Raw genomic sequence first — 16,208 nt, forward strand, 5'->3', positions numbered from 1 at the left:
ACGCACCCGTTCCCAGGGAATTCCCTCTGGCTCACACTGATCTCTGCAGGGGTGATCCTCCCATTCCCATTCCCATTCCCATCCCATTCCCATCCCATTCCCATCCCGTTCCCATCCTGTTCCTATCCCGTTCCCATCCCGTTCCCGCAGAATTCCCGCTGGCTCATACTGATCTCCGTGGGGGTGATCCCATTCCCATCCCATTCCCATTCCCCTCCCATTCCTGTCCCATTCCCGCGGGATTCCCGCTGGCTCACACTGATCTCTGCAGGGGCGATCCCATATCCCATCCCCATTCCCATATCCCATTCCCGCGGGATTCCCGCTGGCTCACACTGATCTCCGCGGGCGTGATCCCATTCCCATTCCCATATGCCATTCCCATATCCCATTCCCGCGGGATTCCCGCTGGCTCACACTGATCTCCGCGGGCGTGATCCTCCGGCTGGTCGGGCGCTGTTTCACCGTGGCCGCCCTGGAATCGGCCTCCACCAGCTCCGCCCTCAGCGCCGGCTCCGCGGCCGCCAGGATCTCATCCAGCTTCTCTGGAATCCAAGGAAAACCGGCTGATCCCAGGGGCCCAGCCCCGGCACTGCTCCCTTCCCACAGCTCATCCCGGAGAGCGGAGGGATCGATCCCCACCACTCCTCTCCCCAGCCGATGGTTTTCCATGGATTTGTGGGGGCTGATCCCACTCGGATGGGATATTCCATGGATGCTCTCCCCCACCGCATTCCAAGGAATTATCTGTGTGGAGCTAAGCAGCGAGTTCATCCCAAATTTTGAGTATTTGGGATCAGTCGAGTCCTGCCAGGAGGGTGGGAGATCCAGGGAATCCCAGGACATGGAGATGCCCGTGGGATCCACAAGGCTCCGGCACATCTGGTGTTTGTTTGGGATAAACTGGGATATTCCCAGCCGGAATGGACTCCTTGAATGATCCCAGCTTTCCATGTCTGGGGCAGGATTCGTGCCCACGGATATCGGGAATATCAGCAGAGCCACCACAGCCGTGTCCGAGCTCAGGGAATGGGGAGTGGGACTGGAATTCCCAGCTCCAGGATCCACCCTGGCACTTTTATCCCTTGGGAACACCAAGCTGTGCCTGGATGTGTCCCAGTGGATCCACTCCCTCGGGAATTCCAGCTGGAATCCTGAACCTCCAGATATGGAAAAAGGCAGGAGGTGGATGTGGATTCATTTCCATGGATCCCACCTGAGACGAGCCTATGGAATTCCCAACTGGAATGGGAGGCTGGGGCCGTTGGCTCTGTGACACTGATGGCACTTCCCAGATCCAGCTGGATCCGTATCCCAAATTCCTGCCCTGGGAGAGGGACTGGGCAGCTCCAGCTGTGTCCAGGCGGGAATTGTAGCCCCAGGATTCTCCTGAAGCCAGACTGGTCCTTGGACCTTCCATGGAATTGTGGGACATGGAATCATGGACTGGTTCGGGTAGGAAGTACCTAAAGCTCATCCCAGAAAATCCTGGATCAGAAAATCCCAGGAGGGGTTGGGTGGGAAGGGACCTTCAATCCCATCCAGATCCAACCTCTCCCACCAAAAACTTCCCGGTTTTTCTGTGGCCCTCACGCGACATTCCCGGCACATCCTCAGGGTGGGAACAGCGGAATAATCCACGTGGATCCGCCAGGAACAGCGGGAAAAACTCCCTGGAACTGCCAGGAATAACGGGATAAACTCCCTGGATTTGCCAGGAGAGGTTTTGGCTATTTGGGATAAAGCTGGACACTGTCATTCCCAAAGATCCCACACGGAACATTCCCGTGGGCAAAGCCCGGAGCAGGAATCACACCTGGGAATGGCAGGGTCGGGAATTCTGGGATACAGGAGCATTCTGCCCGTGCCCAGCAGAATCCCACATGGCCGTTCCAACTCCCGGCCTCACAATTCCTGGCATTCCAATTCCTGGCATTCCAACTCCTGGCATTCCAGTTCCTACTGGAGCGGCTCCTGGATGCTGGAGCTGATCCCTAATTCCCAAATTCCTGGCTGAATTCCCTGAGACGCTGCAGGAACAGCGACCCTCGGGATGCCGGGATCTCTCCCCAGTCTGGATCCTGCGGGATCCCAGCGGGAGCTGGCAGGAAGGGGCGGAATCCCGGGAATTTTGGTTTCACTCACCCCCTTTCCTTCTCCGCATGGAGGCTTGGAATGGGAAACAAAACACAGAATCAACGGCATGGAACAATTCCCGCCCCCATTCCCGGCTCCAGCCTGGCTCTTCCCACAATTCCCGGCCTCTGGCATGCGGGATCCGGCCTGGGATGTGGGATTCGGGCAGGGCACCTGGGAATTCCAGCCTTTATCCAGTGGGATTGTCCCTCTGACCTGGGATTTGGGATTTATCCCAGCTCCAGGCAGGGATTGTCCCTCATGGATCCTCATGGATCCAGGGAAGCCAGAGTGGGAGCAGGATTGGCTGGAATTCCATCCCAGGCCATGGAAAAGCTCCCAGGGCAATTCCCAGCATCCAAGCCCATGGATTTTGGCCCAGGAGGGATCCCGGAGCATCCTGCTGGGAATCTGCTGCTCCAAGGGGATTGGAATGGCAGGGAAAGGGTCGGGAAGGGCACAGGGGGTGTTTGGGATCCATGGAAAACGGGGTGGGAAGCACCCGGCAGAGCTTTCTTTGGGAATATCCCTTTCCCTGACTGTTCCTTGGGAAGGAGAGCGGCTCCAGACCAAATCCTGGGAATGCTGATCCACAGGAAAACCCGGAGTGAAGGATGGGAAGAGGAGAGATCCCCTGTTTTCCCTGGAATGGCTTCAGCCAATTCCTTGGATCCATAGGAATGAGCACTACAATTCCCAGAAAAACTCATGGGAATTGTGGGATCAGAACTGGAGCGGCCTCCAGATCCTTCTCTGGGATTGCTGCTCCCAATCCCTCTCCAGGAAAACTAGGAATTGCTGGGAGGGTGGAAGGAGGAATCCCAGGATCCGGGATGGGGGAAAAGTGGGAAAAAGGAGCTGGTCTGGCTCTGATCCCAAGAATTCCCACCAAAAAAAAGAGCCCTTGGATTGGGAATAACGGTCTGGAAATGCCAGGAATCAAGGGTGGGAATTCCAGTGTGGGAATCCAGGCGGAGGCTCAGGATAGAATCAATCCCAGCTGACTGAGCCTGGGAATTCCGGGATCTGATCCCACAGGGTCTGGCTCCAAGGAGGAGCACAGGGAGCAGGGAAAGGCTTGGAAAACTGGGAAGGGCATGGAAAACCAGAGGGAATGGGAAAACAGGAAGGGCATGGAAAACAGGGAGAGCAGGGAAAAAAATGGAGAGCATGGAAAAACCAGGATGAGCATGGAAAACCAGGATGAGCATGGAAAACAGGGAGGGGATGGAAAACCATGGAGAGCTTGGAAAATCAGAAGGAATTAAAAAAGAGGGATGGCATGGAAAAAAGGAGGGGGGCTTGGAAAACTAGAAGGAATGGAAAACCAGAGAGCATGGAAATCCATGGAGAACATGGAAATCCATGGAGATCATGGAAAACAGGGAGAGCATGGAAAAACCAAGGAGAGTGTGGAAAAACAGGGAGAACATGGAAAACCAAGGAAAACACGGAAAACCAGAAGGAATTAAAAAAGAGGGAGGGCATGGAAAAACCATGGAGGGTGTGGAAAATAGGAAGGGCTTGGAAAACCAGGAAGAGCATGGAAAAGCAGAAGGCATGGAAAAACAGAGAGCATGGAGAGCAGGGAAAACATGGAAAACCAAGGAAAACAGGGAGAACATGGAAAACCAGGATGAGCATGGAAAAGCAGAAGGAATGGAAAACTGGGAAGGGCATGGAAAAGCCAGGGAGAGCATGCAAAACAGGGAGAGCTTGGAAAACCAAGGAGGGTATGGAAAAACAGGGAGAACATGGAAAACTATGGAGGGCATGGAAAACCAAGGAAAACATGGAAAACCAGGGGTAATGTGGGATCCTACTGAGGCTCCAGGGAGCCACATTCCCACATGGAAAATCCCAAATTCCCATGGAAGCTGGGGCAGCATCGATGGCCTTGGAGCCAGCCCAGGGACGCTCCAAAGTTTTCCTGGGATCTGGGATCTCTCCATGGCCACATCCAGGGACAAAGCGCCACCAGATCCGGGAAAAGGGGAAGGGATGGAGCGGGATCAGCTCCCACCCTGCCAAGGGGTCCTGGGGACATCCCAGGTGGCCATGAGGGCTGGGAAAAACAAGGAATTCTGGCAGTGGGAAGCAGGGAATGGTGGGAGTGGAGAGGATTTCAGGGAATCTGGGAATGTGGAGCGGGATGGGAAAGCAGCAGGAAATGTGGGAGAGGCAGCGGGGTGGGGGGACGGGGCAGTCCTGGAGATCTCCTGGAATTCTCCCGGACCTCATCTGGAATTCTCCCAGAGGCTCTGCCAAAGCTCTCCTGGAGCTCCCTTGGAATTCCAGAGCTCTCCTGGAGCTCTCCTGGAGCTCATCGGGCAGGGTTTGGGATCTGCCCGGATATGGGAAATCAAAGCCTGGGACTGCCGGGTGTGGGAAAGGAGGGAGAGGAGCAGGATGGGGAAACCGGAGAGGAAGGAGAGGAGCAGGGAGAAGGGAAAGGAGCAGGGAAAGGAGCAGGAGCAGGGAGAGGATGAGGATCAGGAAGAGGAGTAGGAGGAACAGTGAAAGGAGCAGGGAGAGGAGCAGGAAAAGGATCAGGAGCAGGGAATGGATCAGGGAAGGGAGCAGGGAAGGGAGCAGGGAAGGGATCAGGGAAGGGAGCAGGGAAGGTATCAGGAAGAAGGGCAGGAGCAGGGAGAGGAGCATGGAAAGGAGTGAGGAAAGTGAGGAGAGGAGCAGGGAGAGGAACAGGGAGAGGAGCAGGAAAAGGATCAGGAGTAGGGAAAGGATTAGGGAATGGAACAGGGAAAGGAGCTGGGAATGGAGCAGGGAATGAAACTGGGAATGGAGCAGGGAAAGGAACTGGGAATGGAGTAGAGAATGGAAGGAGCACAGAAACGAGCAGGGAGAGGAGCTGGGAATGGATCAGGGAATAGATCAGGGAATTGATCTGGGAAAGGAACAGAGAACGGAGCAGGGAAAGGAATAGGAGGAGAGAGGATCAGGAAAAGGAGCAGGAGCAGGGAGAGGAGCAGGCAGAGGATGAGGATCAGAAAGAGGAGTAGGAGGAACAGGGAGAGGAGCAGGAAAGGAGCAGGAAAAAGAGCAGGAGCAGGGAATGGAGCAGGGAATGGAAGGAGCACAGAAATGAGCAGGGAGAGGAGCTGGGAATGGATCAGGAATTGATCAGGGAACGGAGCTGGGAATAGAACTGGGAAAGGACCTGGGAAAGGAGCTGGGAATGGAGCTGGGAATGGAGCAGGGAAAGGAAGAGAAGAGAGAGGATCAGGAAAAGGAGCAGGAACAGGGAGAGGAGCAGGCAGGGGATGAGGATCAGGAAGAGGAGCAGGAAAAGAAGCAGGAGCAGGGAAAGGAGCAGGGAATGGAAGGAGCAGGGAAAGGAGCAGGGAAAGGAGCAGGGAGAGGAGCAGGAATTGATCAGGGAATGGAGCAGGGAATGGATCAGGAATTGATCAGGAAAAGAGCAGAGAAAGGAGCAGGATACCCAAGGCCAGGGCACACCAACCCCTCCACACCCACCTGGAGACTCCCAACATCCTTCCCACGCCACCTCCGCCGGGACGCGCCCCCGGAGCGCTGGACATCCCAACGGACATCCCCACGGACATCCCAACGGACATCCCCATGGACAATCCCCCTGGACAATCCTCTGGACATCCCTCCGGACAGGGACGGGATCCGGCTCCCCCGCGCCTCCCACACCCCCACGGCGCACATGCAAACCGCTGGGAAAACCGCTGGGAAACCGCTGGGAAACCGCTGGGAAAACCGCTGGGAAACCGCTGGGAAGCGGCTCCCGAGCACCCCCCGCGACTCCTGCGGGGTCCCGGCGCCGTCCCGGTGCCGGCCTTACCCAGCTCCTCCAGCTCGGCCGTCATGGACTTGGAGCGCAGCGTGAGGGTGGTGCTGGGCGCTCTCTTGGGCGGCGGCGGGGCTGCAAGGAACAGAGAGGGCATCTTGCACCGCTTCTCGCGGAATTTGCGCGGCGTGGCCAGGTGCAGGTGCCACTTCTTCTCCACAGCCTGGATCTCCTCGTACTCCCGGGACGAGGAGTCGCACTGCTGCAGGATCTTATTGAGGCTGCGCGTGGACGCGAACTTCTTCATGATTCCCGCCGGGAATGTGCCCGCGGCCCTCGGGAATGCGGGCCCCCCCCCGCTCAGCGCGGAGCCCGAGCCATGGCCCCGGGGAGGCGGGGGATGCCGGGAGGGATGCGGGGAAACCGGGAATGTGTCCAGCCTGAGCTCGGGATCCTCTTCCCGCCTCGGCGCAGCCCCCGGAGCGCCTCAGCCCACCCCACCCTCCTCTTCCTCCTCCTCCTCCTGCTCCTGCTGCTGCTCCTGGCCGTGGATCCCAACCCTATGGAAGCGCCGGCGTCCGGCCGGGAGCTGCCCAAGGACGCATGGCCCGGGATGATCCCAAAAGCTCCCGATCCCGCATTCCCTGAGCGCCCCCCCCCCCCCCGCCCCGCGCTTCCCGGAGCAGCGAGGATGAGTGGAAAGCTCTTCCTCTTCCTCCTCCTCCTCCTCCTCGCTGCTCCTCGCTGACAATGCTGGAATAACGCTCCAGGATTGCCATGGCAACGGCAGCTCCAAGGATCCCTGTGCCTGCGGCAGGGATCCAGCGGGGCGGATTCAGCCCCAGCCGGGCCCACACAGGCGCTGTCACCGGGGTGGGGGGGACACGCCATGGGCCCCCCCCGGTCCCCCCAGCGCCCCCCGGATCCCTTGGGAAAGCGGCCGCGGGGATGCGGAGGAGCGGGACGAGGAAGGCACCGGGCAGGGCGGGAAGCGCCGAGGGGCAGCGGCTCACCCCGGGCTGCAGCGGCTGGAGCGGCCCGAGCGGCCCCGCCGGGGCTCCCAGCGCTGATTCCCGGCCGAATTCCCGAGGATTATTCCCGGCTGAATTCCCGGCTGAATTCCCGAGGCTGCCAGCCGTTCCCACGGCTCGTGCCTTTGTGCCGTGACAGGATAATTGGAGCTCCTCGTGCCAGCAGCGCTCCCTCCTTCCCTCCCTTCCCTCTTCCCTCCCTTCCCTCCCCCGAGCCCCGCGTGCTGCGCTGGGAGCGGCCCCGATCCCGGCCCCCCTCATTCCCCGCTCCCATCCCCCTGCTCCAGCCCTGCTCCCATCCCCCTGGCTCCACTCGCTACTCCAATCCCCCTGATTCCACTCCCTGATTCCGTTCTCTACTCTAATCCCTGCTCCCATCCCCCTGATTCCATCCCCCTGATTCCATCCCTGATTCCATCCCTGCTCCCATCCCCTGCTCCAATCCCTCTGATTCTATCCCTGATCCCATCCCCCTGATTCCACTCCCTGATTCTATTCTTTAATCCCTGCTCCCATCCCCTGCTCCCATCCCCCTGATTCTATCCCTGCTCCAATCCCCCTGATTCCATCCCCCATTTCATCCCTGCTCCCATTCTTTACTCCAACCCCCCTGCTCCCATCCCTGTTTCCAATTCCTGCTTCCATTCCTGTTTCCCTCCATCCCTAGCTCCTGTCTCCTGCTCCCATCCCATTTCCATTCCCTGCTCCCATCCCTGCTCCAATCCCTCTGCTCCCAGCCCAGCTTCCATTCCTGCTCCTCTCTCCTGTCCCTGTGTTTCCATTCCCTGCTTCCATTCCTGCTCCAGTCCCTCCACTTCCACCCTCTGCTCCTTCCCCCATTTCCATTCCCTGCTCCAATCCCTCTGCTTCTATCCCTGCTCCCATCTCCCACTCCCATCCCTGCTCCTGTCTCTCCTGTCCCCTGATCCCATCTCCCACTCCTATCCCCCCATTTTCATTCCCTGCTCCCATCCCTGCTCCAATCCCTCTGCTTCCATCCCTGTTCCCATCTCCTGCTGCCATTCCTGCTCCTGTCTCTCCTGTCCCCTGTTCCTGTCCCTGTGTTTCCATTCCCTGCTCCCATCCCTGCTCCTGTCCCTCCACTTCCATCCCAGCTCCCACTCCCTGCTCCTTTCCCCCATTTTTATTCCCTGCTCCTCTCCTTGCTCCCATCCCTCTGCTCCCATCCTGTTCCCATTCCCTGCTCCCATCCCAGCTCCCATCTCTCCTCCTGTCCCTCCTGTCTCCCCATTTCCATCCTCATGTTCCCATTCCCTGCTGCCATTCCCCCGTTCCCGGTTTTTATCCCTCCACTTTCATGCCCTGTTCTCATCTCTCTGCTCCCATTCCCTGCTTCCATTCCCTGTATTTCCATCCCTGTTTCCATTCCCTGCTCCCATCACTCTGCTCCCATCCCTCCACTTCCATCTCCTGTTTCCATCTTCCTCCTCCTGTTCATCCCATCCTAATCCTGCTTCCCAAACTCCCATCCCCCTGATTCCAGCCCCTCTTCCCATCTCTATAATTCCACCCTCTTTTCCCATCCCTCTGCTCCCATTCCCTGGAATTTCAGTCCCAATCCCCCCAAACCCCTCCTGGCTCTTTCCTGTGCTTCCAGATGTTCCCGTCCCTTTGGACAAATCCCTGCCCTGCCCAAGCTCTTGGATCTGCTCCTGGAATCCAGAACCCATGGAATTAAATCCCAGAACTTTCTGGGATCCCTCTGGATTCCCAGCTGTGCCCAGGAATTCCCACAGTGACTCCCTGGCTCCATCCCGGAATTCCCAGTGATCCTTTGGGATCACCATCCTGCCCCACAACATTCCTAGAAATTCCCAGGCTTGCTTCCCATCCCAACAATTCCCAGGTGGAGCCGGAGCCTGGAGCAGCTGATGGGAATTCCAGGAATTCCAGATCATGGGAATCAAAAGTGATTCCCAAAACCCCTCCCGGGACTCCCCAAATCCCTCCCTTCCCGCATCCATGAGTTCCCAAAACTCTTGTTCCTCGTTTGCCACAATTCCAGAAATTCCTGATCTTGGGAATCCAAGCAATTCCCAAAAAACACCACAATTCCACAGATGTGGCTGGGACCTTCCTGCTCTTCCCTGACCACCTCCCACATTCCCAAAAATCAGCGCGTCCCAGAAACTGGCACATCCCAAAAATCAACAAGTCCCAAAAATGGGAATATCCAAAAAAAGGGGCACATCCCAAAACCAGGCACATCCCAAAACCAGGAACATCCCAAAAATGGGGACATCCCAAAAATCTTTGTATCCCAAACATTAATGCATCCCAAAAATCAGCACAACCAAAATGAGCAAATCCCAAAAAATTTTTGCATCCCAAACATCAATGTGTCCCAAAAACCAGCACATCCCAAAAATCAAGACATCCCAAAAAATGGGCACATCCCAAAAATGCTGCATCCCAAAAACTGGCACATTCCAAAGATCCATCCATCCCAAAACAGGCAAATCCCAAAGGGGGCCCATCCCAAACCTGGCACATCCCAAAAATCTTCACATCCCCAAATGGGCATATCCCAAAATAAACACATCCCGATAAATCAAAACATCCCAAAAAATCAGCACATCCCAAAAAATGGGCACATCCCAAAAATCTTCACATCCCAGAAGCTGGAACACCCCAAAATGGGAACATCCCAGAAATCAGCACATGCCCAAAAAATCAGCACACCCCGAAACATTGCACATCCCAAAATGGGCACATCCCAAAAACCAGTGCATCCCAAAAATCTACACATCCCAAAATTGGCGCATCCTAAAAATGGGCACATCCCAAAAATCATCACATCCCGAAAACTGGCACATGCCAAACATCAGCAGATCCCAAAAATCGGTGCATCCTGAAATCGGCGCATCCTGAAACTAGCACATCCCAAAAAATGGACGTATCCCAAAAATCGTTGCATTCTAAAAATCATCGCATCACAACATCAGCACATCCCAAAAATCAGCGCATCCGGAAATTGACGCATCCCAAAAATCAGCGTATCCCAAAAACTGGCACATCCCCCCAAAAAATGGCACATCCTGAAAAAAATGGAAACATCCCCAAAACCAACACATCCCAAAAACCAACACATCCCAAAAATCATTGCATCCCAACATCAACACATCCCAAAAATCGGTGCATCCTGAAATTGGTGCATCCCAAAACCGGGTGTATCCCAAAAACCGGTGCATCCCAAAATTGGGAACATCCCAAAAACTGGCGCATCCCAAAAAATGGACATATCCCAAAAATCATTGCATCCCAAAAATTATTGCATCCCAATGCCAACACATCCCAAAACCTGGCACATCCTGAAATTGGTGTATCCCAAAAATTAGTACATTCCAAAAAAATGGTGCTTCCCACCTGGAATTTTCCACCCCCACCGCTCCCTCTCCTTGCTGGGGCCGCTCCAGCCCTCCCTGAATCCCCGGAATCCATGAAATCCCATAAACCAGCACATCCTGAAAACTGGCGTATCCCAAACATCAACACGTCCCAAAAATCAGCGCATCCTGAAATTGGCGCATCCCAAAACCCGACGTATCCCAAAACCATCCCAAAAACTGGGACATTCCAAAAAACGGACATATCCCAAAAACCGCTACATCCCAACATCAACACATCCCAAAAATTGGCACATCCCAGAAACCGGCTCATCCCAAAAACCAGCGTATCCCAAAAGTCGGCTCATCCCAAAAAACCGGCACATCCTAGAAAATGGACACATCCCAAAAACTGGCACATCCTAGAAAAAAATGGACGCGTCCCAAAAATTATCACATCCCAAAAACCGGCACACCCCAAACATCAACACATCCCAAAAATCGGCGCATCCCAAAACCCGGCACATCCCAAAGAACAGACGCACGGCAAAAACCAGCGCATCCCAAAACCCGGCGCATCCCACCCCGGGATTTTCCACCCCCGCCACTCCCTCTCCTCGCCGGGGCTGCCCCGGCGCCGTCCCGAGCCCCCGGAGCGGCGGGATTCCCGGGAATTGCGGCTCACCCTTTTTGCGGGATCCCTCCTCGGAGTCGGGCTTGCGGCTGACGGACACGACTTTCATCAGGAGGTGATTCCCGCCCTGCCGGATCAGCGCCACCACCTGCTTGTGCCCCACCTTCACCACGTTCACGCCGTTCACCTGCGCTCCCGGGGGAAAAACAAACATGGATCAGAATTCCCAGATGGAAAAAAACCAAAATACTGAAGTGGTCCGCAAAAAATCCCATTTTCCCTGGTTTTTCCTTGGTTGTTTTTTTTTTTTTTTTTTTTTTTTTTTTTTTTTTTTTTTCCCCCCGGCTTTTCCCGTCTTTTTTGCGGCGGTTGGGAATCAGCGCCCAGTGACGGTGAGGGGGAGATGGGAATGATGGGAATGGCCAATTCCTGCTGGGAGATTCCAAAAGAAACAAAAAAAAAAGGGGTTTTCCCGGGCTTTTTGGAGTGTCTGATCAGGGAGTGTTCAGAATGGAGAGAATTCCCTGGAAAAACCATTCCATGGGTTCCAGTGAATCCCGTGGGAATTTGCCCATGGAATGGGGTGGACTTGGAGAGGGGGGAAAAAAGTCCAAGCCGAGATCCTCGGGAGGATTTTGGGATCTGGAGAATCCTGGATAATCCCAAATTCTCTGGAATGGCAATCCCTGGATTTCTGCTCTTTCCTCCTGGTGAGGGTTCATCCCAAATTCCAGGGTTCTTCCCAATGCTCTGTGTTTATCCCATGGATCCGTCCCGAGGGACGGCCCTGAGCCCATTCCGGCTCCTTTGCTTCAGGAACCTTCGGAGCTACCAACGATCCCACCCAACGATTCCCGGGAATCCGGAGTTTCCCAGAGCAAAGGATGGATCCATGGGATAAACAAAGAGCGTTGGGAAGAACTCCAGGAATTTTGGGATGAACCTTCAGCAAGAGGAAAGAGCAGAAATCCAGGGATTGCCATTCCAGAGAATCTGGGATTATCCAGGATTCTCCAGATCCCAAAATCCTCCCGAGGATCCTGGCTTGGACCTTTCCCCTCTCTCCAAGTCCACCCCATTCCATGGGCAAATTCCCATGGGATTCACTGGAATCCATGGGATGGTTTTCCAGGGAATTCTCTCCATGTGCACTGAGCTCCTTCCAAACTGCTGGAATTCCACACCTGCATTCCAGAGCCAGGAATTCCTGGATCCTCATCCCTTTTCCCACCTCCTGAATCATTCCCAGCTCCCATCCCAATCCTGCTGGATCCATCCCCCATCCAGGATCCAAGTGGGAATTTCAGGGAGCTCAGGAATTTTGTCCTTCCAGGATCTGCCGCATCCAACCAAAGAATCCAGGAGAAATCTAGAAATTCCTGGGAGAATTCCCTTTTCCCAAGGGAATTCCCGAGCCTAGAACCTCCATTCCCTGCCCGGCAGGGTTTGCTGGAATGGGAAATTCCCAAGGTTCTCCCGTCAGCATTTCCCAGGCTGGGAAGGAAATCCTGGAATCTGGGAATCTCTGAGGCTGGAAATCCCGCCAGGAGCATTCCCAGCACTGCCATTCCCACCCCTGATCCATGGATTTGAAACCCCTTGGGAATGGCGATTCCCACTGCCCTGCTCAGCCCATTCCAATCCTTCCCAAACTTTTCCACAAAGGATTTTTCCCGAATATTCCATTCTTGGCTCAGCTTGAGGCCATTCCCTCTCATCCTGCCCCTTTTCCCTGGGATCAGATCCCGATTCCCACCTGGATGCAGCCAGGGAATTGTTGGGAATTGTCTCCCACTCCTAAAATTCTATTTACTTCCACCTGAATTTGAAGGAATTCCAACAAAACCCTTGGGATAACCTGAGCCCGACCTCCACTCCCACGGAATTCCTTGGGATTTCAATCCTGGAATTCCCTGTGCTCCCCGTTCATCCCTGCCTTGATTTCCCTCAATTCCCTCCCTCCGGAAAACTGGGAGAGCCCAATGCTCATCCCGAGCCTCCGGAATTCCAGGGCTGAGCAGCATTCCCAGAGCCCCCTCCCGCAGATCTCCGGGATCCGCTCTCCCAGCCCGGTAATTTGGGAATGGATATTTTTAGGAATTCCTCTCTCCTTGGTTACTGGGAAACTTCGTGTTCTGAGCCATCTCCTGGAGAAATCCGAGCTCCGCATTCGCTCCCAACTCGGAGCAGAACATTCCAGCTTTTTTTTCCCCACACCAGAATATCCCAAATTTCGAGCATTTCCATAAAAAACTGGAGCTGGATCAGCCTCTTTCCTTTTTTTTTTTCTTTTTTTTTTTTTTTTTCCCCAATGCTCCCAAATTCCCAATGATCCGAAATCCCGGCCTTTGATATTTCCTTGGATCCTTTTTATCAACCTCCCACGCTCCGGAGCCGGAATTATCCGCATTTCCTGCTTTTTTTGCTTCCTGACCTTTCCAGCAGGGAGAGGATCCGGGAATGTTTCAGCGCTCCCTCATTCCCGCAATTCCAGAGGGGGAATTTTTTGTCCCAGAGGATTTTTTTCCCCTCTCCCCTCCTGTATTTTTGGGCTCCGTGTCCTTAAAAAAAACTCTGGAATTTTGTTCATTGGGACCATGGAACGGTTGGGATGGGATCATCCCATTCCCACCACTGCCCAGAGCAGGATTTTTTCCTCATTCCTAAAGAAAATCATGGAATTGTTGAGGCTGGAAAAGCCCTCAGAGACCACCACTAACCCACATTCCCAAATCCAGGTTTTTTGAACATTCCCAAGGATTTGACTCCACCACAGCTCCTTCCAAAGCTTCCCAACCTTTTCCATGGAGCAGCATTCCCAAATATCCCATCCAAACCTCCCCAGGGGATGCTGGGATCCCGCCTGGATCCCTCATTCCAGTTTTCCCTTCAAAAAACCTCGGGATAACAATAAAATCTGTCCCTAAATCCTGGAAATATCCACGGATTTCCAGCCATGTCTATATCCCAAATCCTTGAGGAATTCCCACATGGATCCTCAAGGAATCATGGAATTCTCATGGAAGTGGTCAAAGTTCTCCACTTTCAAGGCTCCTCATGGAAAAAATTCCAGGACTGAAAACCTCCCAGGATGGAGGCAGACAAAAGGCTGGAAATCCTGGATTTTCCTCTGGAATTCCGGTGGGATTTTCCCAATTTCCCCCCCCCCCCCCGGAGAGGTTGGATCTTGGCAATTCCCCAGCCTGGCACCGGGAATTTCCTCATGGAGCCATTCCCGGAATGTGGTTCATGGGATCATGGAATTGTTGGGGGTTGGAAAAGCCTTTGGAGATCAAATCCCAGAATTCCCAGCTCTGCCAGGGCCACCCTGGATCCGGGTCTCCCGAATCCACTGGGATTTGCCTCCCTCCAGGAGGAATTTTCCTGATTTCCAGCCCAAACTGTGGCTGTTCCAGAGGCTGCTCCAGATTTTCCGGGAGGAATTCCTGCCAGCGCCTTCCCGAATGGAATTCAGGGCTGGAATTGGCACCGAGGGCAGCTCGGAACACCTCCAGGAGTGACCCAATTCCCAAAGGGAATGTGGGGACTCCAGATCCCTCCGGATCCCTCGGGATCCACACCTGGAGAATTCCAGAACTTCCTCATCCACGCCTGGAGAGCTCCTGGCAGTTCCACCACCTGGAGGACCTCAGGGCCCTCTGGATCCACATCTGGAAAACTTCTGGAAGCTTCAACGTGTGGAGGACTTTGGATCCCTCTGGATCCACATCTCTGGAATTCCAGAACTTCCCGATCCACACCCGGAGGGCTCTGGATCCCTCTGGATCCACACCTGGAGGATTTCTGGAAGCTCGGAATCCGCAGGAATTACCCCATGGAAAGGGGGCTCAGGCCTTGGCAGGGGCTGCCCAGGGAGGTTTGGAGCCCCCGTCCCTGGAGGTGTCCAGGGAATTCCTGGAATTCCACTCGGTGCTCTGGGCTGGGGATCAGGCCCAGCTTGGGCTTGGTGGTGCCCTTGGAATTCTTTTCCAAGCCCAGGGATCCTGGGATTCTGAGGAGAAGGACATGGGAACAGCTCCAGGATTTTGGGAAGCCTCTCCCGGGCGCTGAGCAGGGACATTCCCGGTGTCACACTGGCCCCAAAAGGAAGTTCAGGGAATATGCCAGGCTGGAGCTGGGAAATTATCCATGGAAAAGGTGGAGAGGAGGAAAATCCGGAAATTGGATTCCACGGATAAAAGGAGCTCCCAGAGCTCAGAGGGAAAGGGAAAATTCCCAGTGGGGAAGGAAGAGCTCAGGGAATTCCCAAAACAGCTCCTGAATCCACTGGGATGAATCCAGAGGAGGCTCTGGAGCTGCTCCAAGGCTGGAACCCCTCTGGAGTTGGGTTGGGAAATTTGGGAATGTTCTCCTGGAGAAGGGAAGGATCCAGGGAGAGCTTCCAGCACATTCCAGGGGCTCCAGGAGAGCTGCAGAGGGGCTGGGGCCAAGGCCTGCAGGGACAGCACCCAGGGAATGGCTCCCAGTGCCAGAGGGCAGCCAGGGATGGGATCTTGGCAATGAGGAATTCCTGGCTGGGCTGGGATTGCCAGAGCAGCTGGGGCTGCCCCTGCATCCCTGGCAGTGCCCAAGGCCAGGCTGGACACTGGGGCTGGAGCAGCCTGGGACAGTGGGAGGTGTCCAGGGGTTGGAAGTGGATGGGCTGGGAGGTTCTTCCAACCCAAACCACACCAGGGTTGGGGAATTGTGGAATCCTGGCCCATGGAATGCCGGCAGTGCCTCGGGAAGGGCCCCTGAGCCCCCCAGGGATCCGTGCAGGGAGAGCCCGGGAAAAGTGGGATGTGCCCCGGGCTGGGGCCAGGGCAGCTGTGCCGGGATCGGGGCAGGGATCGGGAATGTCCTTCTGGGCCTGCCCAGCTCCTGCCAGGAGCCAGCGGGGATCGGGATCTGCTCCAGGGAATGAGCCCCGGGAAAAGAGGGAGCGGCCTCAGCCTGGGCCAGGGCAGGTTTGGATTGGATATTTGGGAATTTCTCCATGGAAAGGAGCCCCCAGCCATCCCAAATCCCTCTGGGCTTTGTTTTCCTCCTTCACTGGTCAGGACAAGCAGGAGTGGGAATGTCCCAGGTCTCCTCCCAGCTTTCCATGGAGACAGAGCCTGAAATCCTCAGTGCGGAGAAAATCAGGATCAGATTCCCACCCAAAGCACATCCTGCAGCACAAAATGCCAGAAATTTATCCCAAATAGAATCCTGGAATGGTTTGGGTGGGAAGAACCTCAAAGCTCATTCCGGGGGCACTTCCCACCATCCCAGGCTGCTCCAAC

At 55.2% G+C, this 16,208-nt stretch overlaps 1 protein-coding gene across 1 annotated transcript in view; it reads right to left on the bottom strand.

Moving 5' to 3' along the window:
* SHANK3 (SH3 and multiple ankyrin repeat domains 3) overlaps positions 1–16,208 on the bottom strand; it is a 100,275-nt gene that overhangs the window by 31,766 nt on the left and 52,301 nt on the right. The window contains 4 exon segments of the mRNA XM_071418409.1: positions 418–545; positions 2,146–2,169; positions 5,966–6,046; positions 10,975–11,110. Coding sequence (XP_071274510.1) covers positions 418–545; positions 2,146–2,169; positions 5,966–6,046; positions 10,975–11,110 — 369 coding nt within the window.

Source organism: Agelaius tricolor, unplaced genomic scaffold (genome assembly GCF_023055355.1).
Source record: "Agelaius tricolor isolate 1412-34295 unplaced genomic scaffold, bAgeTri1.0.p SCAF_86, whole genome shotgun sequence".
In the NCBI taxonomy this organism is placed as follows: Eukaryota; Metazoa; Chordata; class Aves; order Passeriformes; family Icteridae; genus Agelaius; species Agelaius tricolor.